The sequence below is a fragment of the Sturnus vulgaris genome, chromosome 2 (genome assembly GCF_052056855.1).
Source record: "Sturnus vulgaris isolate bStuVul1 chromosome 2, bStuVul1.hap1, whole genome shotgun sequence".
NCBI lineage: Eukaryota > Metazoa > Chordata > Aves > Passeriformes > Sturnidae > Sturnus > Sturnus vulgaris.
Genome location: NC_142244.1, coordinates 89,505,187 through 89,524,743, shown reverse-complemented (window position 1 = coordinate 89,524,743; position 19,557 = coordinate 89,505,187). Strand labels below are relative to the sequence as shown.

At 41.0% G+C, this 19,557-nt stretch overlaps 1 protein-coding gene across 2 annotated transcripts in view; it reads left to right on the top strand.

Moving 5' to 3' along the window:
- TBC1D8 (TBC1 domain family member 8) overlaps nucleotides 1–19,557 on the top strand; it is a 48,771-nt gene that overhangs the window by 22,957 nt on the left and 6,257 nt on the right. Inside the window, exons 5-14 of one of the 2 annotated variants that reach the window (XM_088160037.1) lie at nucleotides 918–1,158; nucleotides 8,539–8,698; nucleotides 9,817–10,011; nucleotides 11,230–11,412; nucleotides 11,792–11,942; nucleotides 12,990–13,204; nucleotides 13,998–14,115; nucleotides 18,190–18,475; nucleotides 18,942–19,071; nucleotides 19,338–19,436. In XM_088160037.1, coding sequence (XP_088016163.1) covers nucleotides 918–1,158; nucleotides 8,539–8,698; nucleotides 9,817–10,011; nucleotides 11,230–11,412; nucleotides 11,792–11,942; nucleotides 12,990–13,204; nucleotides 13,998–14,115; nucleotides 18,190–18,475; nucleotides 18,942–19,071; nucleotides 19,338–19,436 — 1,778 coding nt within the window. Of the gene's footprint in view, nucleotides 1–917; nucleotides 1,159–8,490; nucleotides 8,699–9,816; nucleotides 10,012–11,229; nucleotides 11,413–11,791; nucleotides 11,943–12,989; nucleotides 13,205–13,997; nucleotides 14,116–18,189; nucleotides 18,476–18,941; nucleotides 19,072–19,337; nucleotides 19,437–19,557 lie in introns of both variants that reach the window. The other variant, XM_014893026.2, reaches the window with a different exon arrangement.

Genomic DNA, 19,557 nt, shown 5'->3' with positions numbered 1-19,557 from the left:
GCTTTATTGGCATCAGGAGACCAGCTAGGGATGTTAGGGGGTGTAGTCTTGATGTTACTGGCATAGGGAAGTCTGGGAAGCTTCCAACAGTTGTTAAGAAGAAATTGAATCTATTTTAAAGTCCTTTCCAGCCTAATTGCTACCCAGAGTTTTATGTGAGAGGCAAGTAACATCCTGCAGTAGTTACCTAAAGCAAGCTGATTCTGTTTGCCACTTGTATTTATATGATTCAAGAGCTTTAAGAATAGAGAATAGTGTCATGCACTTCCTATTTTCTATAAACAAGTCTGACTATAGTTAATATTTCGGGTAAGATGTGCTTGTGCATCTTTTCAGTAAAAAGTAACCAAAATGGGAAGATCCCAATGCCTAGGCTGCTTTTTAAATGTCTTGTTTATAGTAGTAATTACACTTTGTAGCAGTCTCCAAAAAAGCTTTGTTTTGGATGGGAGTTGGCTTTATTTTAAAAGCTAAAGTAACTGTGCATGTAATTGGTTTTCCACCTGCCTACAGCTTTGTTTCTAGGAGATCACAAAGCTTTTCTTTCTTATCTTTGTATTCTGGAGATGAACTGTTTCTTCTGGTGGTAAAGAAGCAGGCTGCAGAAGTGACTTGTGAAGGAGTTAGGGGCACAGTGTATGGCAGATGTTCTGCAAAGGCACCACGCCTCAGCCTAGCATTTCTTGTGAAGATAGTTAAAATTTTGAGGAGGGGATTCTGAAAAAGACACGTCTTTTGGAGTGGGTGAGATTGAATGCAGAGTCATAACAGACATTTCATCATGTGCTTGGTGTAGCCCATAAAAATTAATGTCTGTCCTCTTTGGTTTGCATTTCGTCCTGAATTTGATTGTTTCCCAAATCTGAAAGATGTAAGTAAAGTTTCCAACCCACTTTTTCTCTTCTCTTGGATTGCAGTGAAACTTATCATTCCTTGGGTTGAGGTCCAGAAACTGGAAAGAACCTCCAATGTCTTCATGACCGACACAGTCCGTGTCACTACCGCAAATAAAGAGCGCGACTTCTCCACGTTCCTCAATATCGCTGAGGCTTTCAGAATCATGGAGCAACTGGCAGATGTGACACTCCGAAGGCTGCTGGATAATGAAGTCTTTGAACTGGATCCAGGCCTGCAGGATCCTACTCAGATTACCAAGAGGTAAAAAGCTAAACTGCTGTATGAACAGAGGTTCAATAGTGGGCTTCGTGGTTTGCTGTGTTAGCTGGGTAAGATTTCAAAGCTTTGTTTGATTTGAAATCAAACAAAATGCAGAAGAGCCTTCATAAAATGTGTTATGGTGTATCCAAAAGATTCATTTTAACTTGTGTGCAAGACATATTTTTCGACTTATATTCTTCCCTTAAACAACACAAAGTTTCAAAAATACTATTCCCACAGAAGGGAAGATTGCAACAAGGGATATTTTCCATCTTCCTTGAAGAGCAGCATTATTTTGCTTAAAGTTTTGGTAATGTGTAGGCTTTCCTAGTGCCTTCAGTTCTCTGCAATTACTTCTTTTGATCATATCTGAAACATTAATTGGAATTCCCACTAGTGTGATTGCCAAGCCAGTTTAGCAAGCAATTGCAGGACTTAAAAAATACACAGTTGTGGTATTGCTATTGTCAGCTCTCCCCCTTGCATCCCTGAAATACATCTCTGCATTCCTCTCCCACTACAGAAATGCATTTTGCTCTCAGGGAAAGATTGATGGCTACTTCTCTGCTGGTAACACAACACACAACTCTGTGTTTTATTTGCTGCTTTGAGAAAGGGGGAGGGAAGCTGCCTTGAGGAATTTTAGGTGGGCAGGGTGGAATAGCCCAAACTGGAATTTGCTTGGGGCATCAAGGTTAAGGCTCTGATTTAAAATACTTCTTTTCTGAATGGGATGTGAGCAGAGCGGTTATCTCTTCTTGAATCATGTCCTTTCCTGCTCTTCCTTCCTCTCCCTCTGCCAGGAGTATGAAAGGAATCACCCAGGTGTTGCTTCCTGACTAAAACATAAGGAATGCATGGTATCATTTCCCAAAAAAGAGAGACCAGTAACCATTTTATTGTTTCTGAGGGACATTTTTACATGGGTTGTGGGCCTATATCTCAGGTAACACTTTTGCAAAGTTTCATAATGGAGTTTAAAACAATAAAATGGACTTCCTCTGCAATTTCATATGTACACACAGTAAAGAAAATCACTGACACCATGGTTTTGTGATGTTATTGAAGAATTTACTTGAGGTAACACAGTGGTGAGCAACCATAAACATCTTTGCAGGCTTTTTTTTTAATAGCCAGAGTTCCCTGGAATACAAGAGCTACCATCTTCTTTACACAATGTAGGTAACTTGGTTTTTTTAACATTGTAGGCTTTTGGCTCAAGAGGGGTAGGGATATGTACTTTAGCTAATGTAGAATATGGCTGTAATAGGTTGTATCTCTGCCCCTTTCCATGCTTTATTATTTTACCCTACTCCTGCTTTTGGGCTGAAAAGTTAGATGCAAGAAGAGAAATTCAGGGGAGATGTAACAAAAACCTGGGGGGAGATATTTTTCAGCATCTACCAATTTTTGTCATTGTCACTTCTCAAAATACTGTTTGAATCAGGGGTACTAACTGAGTGGAAAGAAAATAAATTTACAGTTGTAAAGAAAAGTATAAGCTTAGTAATATGCTATAAAGAGGGGCTCTCAGGAAATCAACTTGTAAGTACGTTGTAGCATTTTTGAAAAGTAGTGTGTCTATTAGCAGTCAGGCAAGAGAAACCATCCTACACATTTATTCAAACAGGTTCTCTCCTTCCCTCCAACTAAAGAATTAAAAAGAAAGTTAAAGGAACAGAGAGAGAAGGAAGGACACGAATTTACTGGAAATTTTCTGGTCAAGATGTTCTCTAACCTGTGCTCTGACTTGGGATGGCAGAAAGGGGAACATGGAAGATACCAAAATCCCATTTCCTCTGGATGAACTGGGTAGTGGTTTGATAAGTTGCTGTTTCTGGTGCCCTTTGTCCCACTTCAGCAACCACTTTGATGTAAGGTGATTTAGCAAGACTGTAGTTTGAATAGTGGATAAACTGGTTTTTAGTGTTAACATGTTTGGAGGGGGGATGTTGTACTTTTTCGGTGTATGAAGTTTTGGTTGCTGCTTTTTTTTCTTGAAGCCATTGTAGTATTATGAGAACAATTACTTTCCTCTCAACACGTTCCCTCTAATAATTGTCATTGTTAATTCTTGTACATGATTTGGAAGCAAATAATAATCTATGAAAATGAAAGCAGGCACACACTTCATTGGATCTATTCCAGCTCTGACAAATTAATGAAGTTGCTGTAGATGACTTTTTGCTAGGCTTTGTTTTGCAAGAGACTTGTTTCAATATCCTTATTTAAAAAAAAATACATTTTCAGTGCTCTCATGATCTGTATATTCTGCAGTCTGAAAACCATAAACCTTTGCCAGTCCTGAGACTCTTGGGATCATCTTATTGAGCAGTGGAGGGATGGGACTCAGAGACACTGTGGGATTAGGCCCACAGCTTGTGACACAAATTATATCATGTCCAGAGTCAAACAAGTCAGTGTGCAATTTTTGGTGCTGTTTAATGAAATGATAAGGCACAGAACATTGGATTATAAAGGGATTAATTAAGGTAATTGCCATAAAAAGCGAAGTAAAGCTGATGTGTTTGGTACCTACAAATGCCATTTATTGCAGACATATGTATATGCCATACAATTTTACTGGAACACATATGATAACTATTTTTTTCTTTTTTAAAAAGAAGGCTGCAACAGTCTCTGGTATAGCTTTCTTGTACTTCTAATTTCCACCTCTTTCAGGATGCAAAAATACCCATTGCATTTCTCAAATGTAGTGAGAAATTCTCCAGAGCAGAACCCACAATTTAAAAGCTTTAGTGCTGGTGTCAGTAAGGTTTCAACAGTGTGATGTGTTTTCCCAGGCTCTAACCACATCATTTTCTTTTCTTCATGTTTAACTGTGAATTACCAATGAGAATGACTTTGCTTTATGTGAAGGCAAAGAAGGTTGTTAACGCTGATCTAAGCTCAATGGAAACTGTTTGAAGTATCCTGAGTCATAAATGTCACTTCAATCTACATTTATTCCTCCAGAGAGGGAATCTGAGAATGCTTTAAACCTTGGGCAACAAGGAGAATGTGACTAGAAAGAACCTCCTTTTATTGCCTCGCTGTAGCAAAAGGTGGGGTTTGGGTTATCTCTTTGTGATTGTCTGATGTGTTTTTTAGGATTTGCAGTAATGGGCATATCAGGATCCATACCAGTACTTCACTGTTCTGCCACTTAGAAGTCTGAGGTCTAATTTGAATATTTTGCACTTTTTGAGTCTGTCACTTCTTGTTCTACTCTGTACTACTGAAGAGATCAGAAGTGCTCACTTTCTTTAGAACAATCATTTGTGTATCTGGAGGTTGATGTGCATCTTTCTCTTTTTTTATTTAAGCTGCACTGCCCTACTTCCACCAGGGTTTCCTTATCAGTCTGGATTTTAGCCATTCTGGTCACCCTTCTCTGGACATTCATCACTGATGCCATATGGGGGCAGGCATGTGATGGTGGGATACAGGATTGCTCCAGAAACCTTGCCACTTCTGGGACTGCCATGCTGCATTTTGGTGGCCATGCACTTCTGCAGCCCAGCCAGTGTTCCTCTTCCTCCTGTGAGCATGAGGCTCTTGACTCTTGTTCAGCTTATGTAACCCCAAGGGATGGCTCCTGGTTCATCTCCATGCTGCATCTGTGGAGCTTATGATATATAACTGAAAATATTTGTAATGCTTTTTTGCCCACAACATCCCTTAAATTTATTGATATAAGTCTGAACCTGATCCTGTAGTTACGTTCATTAGCCTCTACCAGCCTTGAATCAAGTGCAAGTTTAGTAACAGGCTCTTGATCCATCATACAGGTTGCTGATGAAGACATGGATTCCCAAGGGGGTCCTCTTGATACAACTTTCTAATTTATTAGGAAGCCCTGAAGGGCTGTGTTTTGAGGAACTCTTTTGCAACTGTCTTGATACACCAGTATGTCACTTCTAGTTTTATTAACCATGAGAGGATATATCAAGACTTCCATATATTTTGGCTAAAATGTTCATTGCAACTCCTTCATCTACAAATCTAGTGTTCCTGCTGTGTAAGGGAATGATATTCAGTTTACATGTGTCCTGACAAGTCCATGTTGGCTCTTCTCAGATAACATCTCCTGGCTTGCTTATAAGAAGCCTTTCTTCCCACATGAATTTAGCAGTTCTTCTAATAAACAAGACATATATTGTTGGATGTGTTATTTCCAAAATATCTGACTTTCTGGAGTCTCAGTAACAAGAAGAATCTAGTAATATGTCTCTTAAAACAAGAGGTCAGTGAATCTGTTTAGATTTTAGATAGGCAACAAGTGACTCAGTGGAGCTAAAATCTTGCCAAGTTGGCTTCTGCTGGATTTAAAGCACAGAAAAACATTTGACAGTGAGGACAGCATTTTAAGTATCCTGATGCTTTTAGGCATTTTATTAGTCTTGTGTGTGTTATTTCCTTTAATTTAAAACTCTTGGAAGGTAACGTGGGGGTCATGCACAAGGAGTTATTGCAGTTCAGGCTTGCCATTCACTTTGAAGTGCTGGAGTTGGAGGCAGTCCATGATCCCATAACATGCAAGTTGGGAACTGCACTCAGAAGGAATTGCTGAGTTTTTTGAAAAGTAGGGAACAAGGCAGTTGCATCTTGTTGCCTTTTATTCTTCTGATGCTTGTGTAAATACTCAATAACCATTATTTTTACATAATGATAGCTTTCCTTTTTTTAGTTAAGTACCACTCAGTATGCTGCATTTGCTTAAAAACCAAACTGACTTGGAAATTGTTAAGCAAGAGTGGAAATTTTCAAATGGGTAAGGGTGCAAGTAGAAAGATTGCATTTCTCTTTGGTGTTGGAGGTATTGTGAAACTCTAAATGGAAGCTGTGGGACTTAGTGACGTGGGCCATCTTTGTTATATCATATTTCAATTGGCTGTCTTGTTTTAGGAGCTAAATTTGTTTGTGGGCTTTTTAGAGTTGTAGGGTTAGGGTTTTTTTAACTAACTCTAATTTTTTTTGGCTGTGTTTATGGAGGGAAGCCTTTAAGCCCTAGAATTTGCTTGCTTAACGGGAAATATATTCGTGGTGTTCAACTTTGGAATAAAACCTCTTGTTTGAGCCCAAAGTGGTAAATGCTGACAGCATCTCATCTTTCTGCTACCATTTTTCATTCTGAGGTCCCTCCTCTAAGCAGGCTGGCCCATTTCAGCACTTGTTTCTGGGGCAGCCCTGGCTGTGGTGTGGTCTCTGTGGTGTCCCTGTGTGGGCCTGTGTGTGAGTCATGGGGGGACAGGCAGTTCCAGGGATATTGGAGGTTGGCAGCCTTCCACAGGTACAGGGTGACTGGGGGTGGATACATTGCTGGAGAATTTACTTAGTTTCAGATGTGATTAATGCCATTCTTCTTCAGCTTAAAATCCTGTGGTTTGTTGTCTGAAAGGCCCTGTACATGAACCCCACAGCCCCAAGAAATGCAGCAAAATCCTGAAAACTCAGAAGTTTCAGATTTTGAAGCATAGGAAACAGTCAGCTTTTAAATAACAGATGTGTTCCTCAGTAGAGGTCCCACTCTTCTGTATAAAGCTTAAAGGTCATAAAGGTCGAGAAATCTTCACAACCAAGTAGATGCAGAGAGGCTCTTACCTTTCAGCATAATAGCAGGAGAGCACAGCTCTACCAGACCTGACTGCAGATGCTATCAGCAGCATTCATCTGTGCTGTGCAAAAATGGAAAATATTTTAGTGGTGAGTTAACTAGGAGGCATATCCTGATCCAGCTTTGTCACAATAGCAGATCGCTGCCTGCACTTATCAGAGTTGCTCTCACTGTGGAATTTTAGTTCAGGAGCAACCTTTTTGTCTTTCTTCGCAAATAGGGTTTCCCTTTGTTCTCTGTAAAAAACAGGAGACTATTTGTCTGCTTTCTTTGGATAATATTATTAAGGAAGATAATGCTTGAGAAGGAAGCAGAAGCTGAATGCTGGTTGAGCACATTCTGTCTTTTCTCTTGCTTGCAGATACAGATCCTCCCTTCTCAGGTCTCAGTTTGTTCTGGATTGTCTTCCTTCCTGTTTCACATGGCTATGTCTTTTTCTATGGATTAAACTAAACTAAAGAAATATGAAACCCAAACAAACAATTGATTTAGTTATTGAGGCAGTGGCTTCATTTGTCTCAACTTATATTTTAACAGCAGGGCTGGGGTAGAGGGAAGGTGTCTGCAGAAGAGCAGGGTGAAGGAAGGAGTGGAAAGGGGATTTACAGCACCAAGGTACCACTCCCTGTTATGCTTCAGCCCACGCTTTAAATTCTTTCAGTGGAACAAAATCAAGCTTTTTTTTTTTTTTTTTCCCTCTTTTTTTTTTTTTTTTTTTTTTTCTTTCCCTAAGGTGAATCATGCTAGGAAAAATTTAGTTGTAGTGAAGAAAATTACAGAATTTAAGTCCTAATGTTTCTGGAGCTGCTGCTGGTGAGCTAATAGCTATGGCCTGTTTATAATGTAATTGCATAGTTCTCTAAATTACTGCAGGCTTCTTCATAAAGAAAGGAGAAGAAAAATAAGTCCCCAAAACCAAGTCTATATAACCATGGCTCAGTAATGAAAGTTTCATTTATTTAAACTTTTGTCTCCACATAAATGTGGATGGGTGGCTGGAAGGAGGCCAAGTTCAAACTGAGCGTGGCTGGTGCTGTTATTCCCAACTGAGTCTGTAAGTGACCTGAAACTGTTTTGAATTTTGAAACTGTTCTGAGGGCTCTCTGAGACTGATACCTCTGCAAGTTAAGGATTCCACCATGTAAATGCCATCATCATTAACACTTCTATTACTGACCACTTTGGAAGTAGTCATTAAGCAAATGCATTACTTTTGGGTGCAGGTGTTAAGTCCCTGAGGTGATGTTGGTAATGCTACTGTGAAGGGAAACAAGGAACATCAAACTAATCTCCCTTGCTTGATAATTAAATATTTCATCTGATGAAGATTTATCTCCTAGGCACTGAAATTTGTAACTCTTGGAGTCTGTCCAGTCATATAGCAGCCCTAAAAAATGCATGGTTAAAAAATAATTTTAAAAAACCCCAAACCATTGAAACAGCTGATTCAAATTAGTTTCTTTTCCCTTCCTAGTTACTGTACTAGTTGTTTTTGACCTTACTGTTAAAAAGCAGTTATTGATAATGTTTTCCTTTTAACATATTTCAAAGTTACTTACATAGTTCTCTGTTCATATAGGCACTGAAGATTGCTGTGCATGGTGTTCTAATTCTGTATTCCTTGCCCTTGGTGAGGCCAGCAAGAAAAGTTAACCTCACACTGCATGTCCTGGCTTTTGGGATCTTTTGATTCTTTCTTGCTGCTTTTTCTTAAGGGATCTTGAAGCCAGAGCACAGAATGAATTCTTTCGGGCCTTCTTCAGATTGCCCAGGAAGGAGAAGCTGCATGAAGTTGTGGACTGTTCTCTCTGGACGCCGTTCAGTCGCTGTCACACAGCGGGGAGGATGTACACTTCGGACAGTTATATCTGCTTTGCCAGCAAGGAAAATGGCTGCTGCACTGTTATCATCCCACTTAGAGAGGTAGAGTTTTTTGTTTCATTTTGGCTCCGTATCTGCCTTTTTCTGCCCTAAGCCTCTGCTGCCACTTGACTGCAGAGAATTGTTTGATGAAAAAGCTTGTGTGTATCCTGCCTACAGGATTTTTGTACAGATTGTTCTGGGACTCATTAGGGCCTGAGCTCCTAAAAATGTGGGTGATTCAGCACTATCTTCAAAGTGAAGTATGGACAGGTAATGCAGCAGAACATTGCAAAAACAGAGTCTGCTTGGCCCAAGACTTGGAAAAGGCTCCCCTCCCAGCTCCACAAACACGTACCTCCAGCTTGATGTTGATGGAGACTGGCTTCGACCTATTCCAGCAATCCAAAGGCATCCTTACCTGGGATCAACACAAGTGTTGAGCTCTCCCTCCATAGATAACCTTTAACAAACCTGTGGATACTTGGCCAAGCTGTAGGGCAGAGAGGAGGAGGGGATGTTATGGATGCAGTGATGGGCTGACAAATTTCCATGAAATCAAGACACAAGTTTAAATGGAGGGAGAGCACAAGGGAAGGTGGTGGGAGTAGAACAGGAGAAGGAAGCTGTCAGCTAACACTTGTCGGATCTGCTGTGAATACAAGGCTGTTATGATCTCTTAATTAAAGATTTCCTTTCATCTTCCACTAATAACAGAGTAACATCCAAATCATATCGTAACTGTAGCAAGTTACCTTCCGCTGTTGCAGAAACAGAAAACAATATATGGGAACAGTGTTGTATACTTAATCAATATTAACAAAACAACTGTTTTTCCCCATTTTCAAAGGTGGGAAAGTAAATTTCTTCCTCCATCTCCAGAATTTGATCAAGTTGATCCTTTTAGAAATCTTTTTTTTTAAATCATACACCCGTTTCTTATCTTTTCTCTTACTCTGCTGTTTAGAGGTGGCACACAAAGTAATTTAGGAAAAAAAAGACATCTGGGAAACCTTTTGGCATCTACTTTAAGCTTCTAGAGAGGCCATGAACTTCAGGCAGTAGGATGTGTTTGATCAAGGAAAGCCAATATGAATAACCACATTTAAAGCATGCATATGAAATTCTATGTTTTTGTGGATGTGGTGCCTAATGTATTTTCTGTAATGTGTCTGGAAAAGGTAATCAGCATAGAGAAGATGGAGGACACAAGCCTTCTCCCTAATCCCATCATTGTTAGCATAAGAAGTAAGACAGCCTTTCAGTTCATTGAGCTGAAGGACCGGGATACTTTGGTGGAGAAACTGCTCCAGAGGTTAAAAGAGGTGAACTCCAGCAACCCATTGCACTGCAACAACTTGCAAAATAACAATCAGGTACCGAACTTTTATTTTATTATTAATTCAATATGTTAATCCAGTATTCTACTGTCCTGCCTCCTTTGGGAGGCTCCCAAATTGATCTTGAGCCAATGCTTATCTGATGCCACCTTTAAAGACCTGGCTGGTAGGATAGAGGTTACTCACAGCATAGTTGCGATTTACATGCTGGAGAGAGCAGGGACTATGGTGGGCAGTTGGGCTGCATTTCACAGACCTCAACAGTCTGGAGGAATGGGCTGATAGAGACCTCACAAAGTTGAACAGAAGCAAATGTGAGACCTGGCAAAATAAGCCCATGTGACAGGAGAGGCTGGGGACTGGCTGGTTGGAGAACAGCTGTGTGGAAAAGGTGGAGAAGTCACGAACAAGTCAAGCCTGTAAGTCAGCAGTGTGCTCTTACAATGCAGAGGGACAACCCCATATCAGGTTGTACTAGCAGGATTGTAACCAGCAGATCATGGAATGTTACTATTCCCTTTTATTCAGCACTTATGAAGCTGATCAGGAGTACTATGTCCAGTTTTGCCTCTGCTTGATTACACATGAAAAGCATTGATAATGTGGAGTACGTCTAGTGGAGGGCTATAAGATGGTCAGGGGCTGGAGCACATGCTTTATAAAGAGAGGTGGAGGGAGCAGGACTTCCTCAGCCAGTCTTCTGCCTAATAGTGGGAAGTTGGAAGATAAAAGCAAACTCTTCTTTGATATGCCAGTTGAAAGACAAGCAGCCACAGCTTCAAGATTTATCAAAGAAAAATACAAATAGATAAAAAGAGAGATTTCCCCTCATGGTTAGGCAGAACTGGAGCAGGCTGCCCAGTGCAGCAGTGCACTCTTGCTTTCTTGGAGCTACTCGACTGGGCACAGACCCCAGCAACCAGGTCTGAGGGTTCCTGCTTTGAGCAGGGGATTCAAAACTATAGTCCTTTTCCACCTAAATTGTTTGGATTTTATCTTTCAAATCATAATAGTAGATAACTGTTTGGTAGCTTGCCATCAAGCGAACAACTTCTGTTTTAAAGTAAAAACCCTTTTCCTGACATGCAAATGAATGACAATTTGTATAAACTCTTGAGGAAGACCTTTCCTCCTGAAAGGTGTTACAGATTTTGATGCAAAAGGCCAAGGGTAACTCAGCTCTGTGACTTGATGACAGTTGAGGAAGTAGTTCTTAGCCTTTTCAGTCACTGCCGCTTTGATTTGGCATTGCAGAACAGTCTTGCCTTTGGATCCATGTGCACGCTGGGGGATGATGAGCCTGTGTGTCTGGGAACAGAGGCTTCACACGGGAAAGAGAGAAGTGAATGTGAAAACGAGAACAATTACTTGCTCAATGCAGAAGCACTGAGGTCAGACTTTCATCAGTCAGGAATGCCAGGCCTTGATTTTGGAAAGGTATGTAACATTTAGGGGAAACTGTAGTTTTAAGTTTTGTTTTGTTTTTAAAAAAGCTGGTGTTACATTCAGACAGATAGGCATTTTTAGTAAAATGCATTCTGTATTGGTTAGAGAAGTTAGATATGGGATAACAGCTTTTCTATTTGGTTGTATTTTTTCTTCTCTCCCCATTTCATTCTGGTGAATATTTATAATTTTTATACCTGTGTGGTGAATTAGATATGCAAAGTGGGGAAAGTCAAAGTCCCTAGAGCAGGCTTCCCATTTCCACTGGTAATGGAATACCTTGTGAAATTTCTAATATGTGAAATGCTTTTATTTATCAGTTCTCACATGCACGTGATTTTTGTTTTTAAATATATCTTCTTGTTCCCAGTCTAGGGAGCAAATCAAAGAGAGCCTGTGGGATGACCATTTTGTAGAGTATGGCAGAACTGTGTGCATGTTTCGCACAGAGAAAATCAGAAAACTTGTTGCTATGGGAATTCCCGAATCCTTAAGAGGCAAACTCTGGCTGCTTTTCTCAGGTAGGCATGCTTAGAAATGTTGGCTGTAGGCATCATCTGGTACTGGACATGGCAAAACATTCAGGCAAGAAATCTCTCAAGGGCAATTAAATGTCCTTTACATGGAACCTTAAGTGATACTAGAGGAAAAGACATGATCTGAACTCAACTAATATATGCAAGGAAGTACCCAGGTAGATCTGTAAAATTTTTATATCGGGATGATATCATATGATGTACAGAAGAATCAGAATAACATCTTTGTAATCTATGTAAGTTAAAATTAGCATCATGTTTTCATAAAACAATGTTCATCTTCAAGCAGCAATTAGATTGCAGAGTAAATACTGAGTTAGCCCTCGACAAATCAGATTATTGCAAAATAATGACGATCTCAAAGTTGGCAGACCTGCTTCTGCTTTTTGTTGAATGTTGGCAGGGCTTACAGAAACTGGAGATGGAAAAAACAACTCATTTCATCAACAGATATGGCAGAGCCAGAATGTGCCTACAAGATTACCTCAAGTTTAGTCCTAAATCGAATATATGACATATTCAGACATTTGTTAATGTGGAGCTTTTCCTCCTGGAAAGATGTGAACAGTGCTGAGTACATTTCTACCAGTAATAGGTGTGGGTGATGAGACACTTGGAAGGGGTTGCCTGGAGAAGCTGTGGATGCCCCATCCCTGGAAGTGTTCAAGGCCAGGCTGGATGAGGCTTTGAGCAACCTGGTCTTGTGAAAGGTGTCCCTGCCCACAGCAGGGAGATTGGAATGGGATGATCTTTAACCAATACTTTCAACCCAAACCAGTACTTTCTGCTGGAGACATCTTTTGCTCAATCAAAGTGTTTTGAATGATATTGTGTCATGTAAGCTTTGCTAATACTTAGTTTTCAAGACACATAATCTGCTAGGATTTTGTCTTTTAGGGCTGGTTATTCACAGACCTTTGGGGAAAACCATCTTGCTTATACCCTTTTGAGCAGTAATTCCCACAACACTTGGGTTTAGCATCGTCCTTATCTGCTCCCATCTTCCTCTTTCTCCCTTCCTGCTGCCTTCAGACGCCGAGACGGATCTCGCCTCGCACCCTGGCTACTACGTACATTTGGTGGAGGCATCCATGGGCAAGTGCTGCATGGCAACAGAGGAGATTGAGCGTGACCTGCACCGCTCGCTGCCCGAGCACCCGGCCTTCCAGAGCGAGACGGGGATAGCTGCCCTGAGGAGGGTGCTCACGGCCTACGCGCACAGGAACCCCAAAATAGGATACTGCCAGGTGAGACATTCCCAGCACAGTAATGCTCCCTGCTTTTCCTCCCCTTTCTTCCCATTCTCTGTCGTTCTCTTGACAGTGCTTTAATGGTGCTTTGGATAAATAATGCCCTTTTAGTTGGTAAAGTACGTCATTTCAGATACTAAATGTCATTTTTCCTTGGAAAACAAGCACATAGGCTCACCAAAGGGGTCTGTCCTACCAACAATATTCCTTCAGCATTTTGCAAACTGCATTTAGAGTTACAGGAGGGGAAAAATTGTTTCTGATGCTTCTGTTTGTTCAAAACAGAACAAACAGAACATTTCATGGACAATACTTGGAAGCAGTGCAGGGCGAATTGGCCTACACAGATGAGATTTATGTAGTGCACTGGGGCAGAGGCTTAATGAACCTTTCTGCCACTTTCTTCCAAAACTGATGAAAAATGATGAAAGTACTTTGTCTAGCTGGCCAACTCTCTGAATTTTGATTAACATCAGAGTGGTCCTGATACTGGATAGGGGGCAGTGAAAGCAGCCCTAAAACATCTTGCAGTATCGGTTACCTGCTTTGTATCTTGGCTAATTCAGTATTGTGCTTTTCTCCACTGTTTCCTATTGCTCTTATGAAAAGCAGTATACCTTGGAAAACTTGTTATGCCTATGGATTGCAATTATGTATTTGCTATTTTTTTTCTTAGTTCTTTACATCCTGTTAGGCTACTTTTCTTTCTATAAAAATAGCCACAGTTGAGTTTTTGTCAGTAGGATTTGCTGTCACTAACAAATCCCACTTTCTTCTTTGCCCTTGTAAGTCTATGAATATTTTGACCTCCGTGTTGCTGCTTTATGCTAAAGAGGAAGAAGCCTTTTGGCTGCTGGTTGCTGTGTGTGAGCGGATGCTGCCGGATTACTTCAACCACCGAGTGATAGGTGAGCTCGTGTTCGTTGTCTTGCAGACTGGGAAGGGGCAGCCATATGGCACAAGGCTGGGGGAAATGCTCAGGGTCAGCTGGGGTCCAGATCCCACGGATGAGGTGCTCCATCTCCTTGTTTGGTATACAGGGACAGCAGTAGTGACTTCTCAGATTCCAGACAGGGTTGGTTTTGGTCTGAAGTGTTTGAACTGCAAGTTCTGTAAATATATGCTCAACTTTACAGTTTGTTTTTTTTCTTTTCTGTTGGTCAGAAGGTGGTGACACTTTTGCCAGTTAGATAAATAGAGGAGCTTGTGGGTCTTGGCTAGGAGCATGCAGTGTTAGAGACCTGAGCTGTTTAAGATAAAGATCTGCTTTGTGGTCTGTACTGTCTGAATTGCCTTGCTGCTGGAGCAATGCAGACTTGCATCTACACTAGCCCTTAGTAATGAGGGCTGATACATTACTCTAGCCCTTAGTAGTGAGGGCTAGAGTAATGAGCTCTGCCAGACACTGTATATGCTGTGTCTCCTGTAAAGCGTCATTAATTTCAAGACTGTTGTGCAGAATGCCTAATGGATAGAAAGAGAGGAGCTGAGCAGTATTTGTTCTTTGCAGTCACTTCCTTTCCTTACAGAAATGTTTGATAGCTTTTCCCTTTTTAATGCTAACCTAAGTCCATAGCTGCAGCATCTGCTGTTACACCCTTGCTGTGGCAAAGAGAGGGACCAGGGTCACGTGTGAGGAAGTGAGGATAGGAGCAAATCCCTGGCAGTAGTGGTTCTGGGAGCTAGAAATGGTCTGGGCACTCCTGTGCTGCCTGTGGAGTGGAAGGAGACATTTGAGAAAATTTCCAGTCTTTTCCTTGAAGGATGGGGTTGTCATACCTTCCTCCATATACTGTGTCACTGCTCAGTTTCTGTCTTGTCACTGAACTGGCAAGAAGGTACGTTAAAGCTGAATTCCAAAGTTTAGCTGGATGCTTAGCATATTTTGTAGTGCTCTGAATGCCATTGGTATTTTCTGCTAGTGGACTAGGCATTGTAACTGTCCCACTTGTCAGAATTTTTCTTCTTGTCTCCAAACATGACTTTAAACTGCTATTTTGATAATTGACTTCCATGTTTGTCTGTCTCCTTCCTTGATTAAAAGAGAAACACAGCTTTATCAGTACTCAAGCATTTCTAGATATAAACAGTGTGCTTTGGATTACTCATAACTTTGATGCTTGCTGAGATACTGCTCTTAAGTAGCTTTCTCTGCCCAGCTTAATGAGTTGTCTCACCTGGCCAGCCATACCCCTGCCTTGTTCTTAATTTGCGCTTTGTATCTTGCCTGTCACTTGCCATGGCTACAGCCTGCATTGTTTAAGTGCTGAAAGTTCTGGTTGTCCTGTCTCTCTGTTTTCTGGCCCTCTTTACCTCAAGGAAAGGGTACTGTGTCTCTACTGCCATGGCTCACCACAGTGTGAAGAGCCAGGAGTTCAGCTTGGAAGTTGCCCTGCTCTCCCTGGCTGAGTGGCACTGGTGCAGTTTTGCAGCATGGTTGCTTCCCTGAGCACTTACTTCTGCAGCTCTACTTTACCCTAGAATTTAACGTGCCCAAATCAGTGCTACTGATCTTTTCCACCCTGCCCCTCCTCTGGTTCCTGTTGCTTGAGTTAGTGTTCTTGGCTCTGCATTTCAGTCGACCTTCTTTTTTGATTTGCAACCAGCTCTTGTCTAAACTTTGTATTGTTTTCTTCCTGCGTAACACTTCCAAGACCCAACTTTTCCTCTTTGTGCACCCTGCCAATACTGTTGTCCAAATTTTGATCTCTTGAAAACTTTGGCAATCTCTGACCTTGCACCCGTCACTGTGCTTTTCCTCTTCAGTGTCAGCCAGTAATCTCTACAGTCCAAACAGCTACCAAATTAATGACCTTGGTTATAACATGTCTTCTTAGCTTCCTTTTGTCTCAGACCTTTCTTTTCTTTATGATTTTTAGAATCTTCTATTTATTTATGGGTGTGTTTATTTAGTTAGTTAGAATTTTTGCTTTCAAAACCTAGGCAATTCAGTCCTCCTCAACCTTTTTACTTTCATCTTCGTCCTTCAGCCTTGCCAGCTCTGACCCCTTTCATGACCTTTTTTATTATTTCAGTGCTTGCAAATGAGAAGCCTGCAGGCAGGGCTCCTCCTTCAGGAATTCTGTCTGTCCTTCTCCTCTCTGCAATGCATAGAGGAAATTATAGGCAGATACGTGCAAGACACAAACAAGTGTATGGGTCAAGCAGCAAGGCAAGGGTCAGGCGTATTCTATTCTCAATTACCATGACTTTTCCATTCCCTGCATAAACCTGCAGGGCATTTTACCCCACTTTACCTGTTAGACTGTCATCAACTTGACACTGCAATTCTTGAAACACTGAAAACCTTACTGCATTTTTCTGATTTGCCTTTTCAGTACTGAAGACGTCATTGATCTTGCATCTGTCACCATTTTCCAAATGCATGCCCTGGTATTTTTCTACCTCGTTATGGTCTCACGCTGTAATACAGATACATTTGCTCAGATTTCATGTTTTCTGGGAGACTAATGAAAAAATGGGCAGAACAGTCCATTTTAATACGTATGCTTGACTTTCAACTACAGTGGCAGATCTGGGCAGTGTTGCATGTTCCTTTTAAAGCTCTGGTTTTGCCAGTGCTGTCTCTGAGTCTGGAATTATTTATTTATGTATGTCTTGCCTATCTGTCTCTGGCTTCCTTCAAATACCTCTAAATCCAGCTCTGGTTTTTATGTCTGTGTTAACTATGGCTATTAAATTGTTTGCATTAAGCTTATTAAAAAACACCCAAACAGAAATTGCCCTCTGTTGAGTAACTTTGTTGAGTAAGTCTGTTTTTCTCCTTTTCTTCAATCTTATGGCAGGCTTTTTCTTCGAAGCATCATGCTTGATGTGTTTGTAAAAAGCTTTTTGGATGTCCATGGGCTTTTATTTTTCATTTGTGCTGTAATGTTTATTCAGTCACCAGCAGAAGCTCTTTGTGGACTGATGTGAAAGGTTCTAAGACAAGAGAAATGCCATAGCTATTTTTTCCCTTGGATTTGGATGCAAAGCCAAAAGATGCTGGCTCTCTGCCACAAATTGTCCAGGTTATATTATGCTTTTTGAACAGAAATTTTGAGTGCTAGGGATATATATGTGTCAGCAATTAAAATTGTGTCCTAATACTAGCAGAATATGGACTATAAGAAAGAAATGCAATAACTTGAGAAGAAAGACAAAATAATTGAAAAGCTAACTGCATTTTGTGTTCAGGATTTTTTTTAACTTGCAGTATCTTGGGTGAAAGCCCTGATGTGGCAGATTTGGTTTGTAGACACAGTCCACTTCACTGAAAAGAAACTTTATTGATTCTGTAACAGCTGCTGACAAAGCAGAACTGAGATAGTAGCTAAACCAGAGCCCAGATCTGCTCCTTTTGGAAAGACTGGTTGGGACAGTTAGGAAATCTTTTATCTGGGCATTGCAGAAATCTTTTGTTCTTTATGTGTAGATACACACGCTTGTAAATATATATTTGTATTTGTGCATGTAGTTCCATGTAAATATTCTTCCTGCTTGGTGTGTGTAGCCGTTTCTGGACTTCCATCCTATACTTTCTCACTTAGGGCAAAACTTTTGCTGCCCACTTGCTTGAGTACATACATCAGAGAGGAATGTGTACGGTCTTACTTTTACTGCATACATCCCAAGTGGAGCAATAAAATGCTTTAAGATTGCTTTTGCTAGCACTTAATTATTATGTGCTCTTGTAGCCAACACCAACAGCTGCTGTTATTGCTATTTCATTGCACCCTAAAGGCACTTAGGAGAATTAACAAATTTTTGCAGAAAATTGTTCAGTAAGGATTAGGGACATAAGGGTTGGGCTGAGATCACAGCAGGAGGATAATGGCATTTTTCGTTGTAGATGTGTGTGTCCCTTGCTGGTTTAAATTTTAAGAAAGTCTTGCAGTTAATAATTCACAGCAGTGATTAGTTTAAAAATGTATTTTTTCCTGTGTCAGTCCTGGCTAATACCGTTCCTTTATGACTTGTAGGTGCTCAGGTAGACCAGTCAGTGTTTGAAGAGCTTATAAAAGAGCAACTTCCAGAGCTGGCTGAACATATGAAGGATCTGACAGCCCTAGCTTCCATCTCTCTTTCCTGGTTCCTTACCCTTTTTCTCAGCATCATGCCCCTGGAAAGTGCTGTGAATGTTGTGGACTGCTTCTTCTATGATGGCATCAAAGCCATATTCCAGCTGGGCTTGGCCATACTGGAAGCCAACGCTGTGGATCTGTGTAACAGCAAGGATGATGGGCAGGCCCTGATGATCCTGAGCAGGTATGGTCACACAGGAGTGCTCCTGACATCACAGGCTGTTCTGCCCTAAAACAAAGGCATTGCTCAGTAGGCAGCAGGGCCCCTCTGTGTCACCCTGCTGCTGCTGTCGCAGTGTCTGCCTTGAACAATCGGACGAGATGTCCTGTGAAGTTTCCTGGCACTGCTGAGACGTCCATTGCCTGCGTCAGTGTGCAATATTTACTGCTGCTCTTCGTGCCTTCCCTACACTGACAAGCTTCCTGCTCCAGACTTCAAGGAGACACAAGTTTTCTTCCTTGGGCAGCATTAATCATTTGGCTGGCTTGCTGTTCCTCAGATGAGTAATCACAAGGGCATTTTTGAAGAGTCTAGCTTGCCTAAAACTCAGTTTATTTCTCAGTCTGAGCCATAAAACTTATTTGCTTATTTGAATTGAGAAGAGCACAGTGCAATGTGATCTGTGTTCTTAGATATTTTCTCCCTTCAGGTTTTTAGAGCATGTCAAAAATGAGGAAAGCCCTCTGCCACCTATTGGTAATCACCATGCATTCTTCAGTGATGATCAGGAACCCTCTCCAGTGACTGAAATAGCAAACCTGATTCATGACTCCTATGAGGTAAAATAATTCTTTGTATCTACTAGTCAGTTAACTTAGAATTTTAAAGAAGAAGATTAAATTCAGCTTGGATGCTTTGAAAGTTAATACCCATGTTTACACGTTCCTTGACTAAAGTGCTCTCATGCACAAGACTAGGTGTAGTATGAGTACCTAGACTAGAGACTGGGTATGCCTTTTCTTCAAGGTCTCACTGCACTTTAAAAGCTGTATTTCCAATTAATACAAGTATCATAAAATACAGAATAAACGTTCCTCTCTTACAGAAATTTGGAGACCACTCTGTGGAACAGATAGAGCACATGCGCTACAAACACCGGATCCGTGTCCTGCAGAGCCACGAAGATACAACCAAACAGAATGTGGTGAGCAGGGCATTATTTTGACTGAGGTAGTTCAGAATTGCCTCTGGAGGCATGTGGGTTTAGTTTTTAAAAAGGTGCCACCAGGTCTTGAAAAATCATTGCTGACTCTGCACAAAGCTCT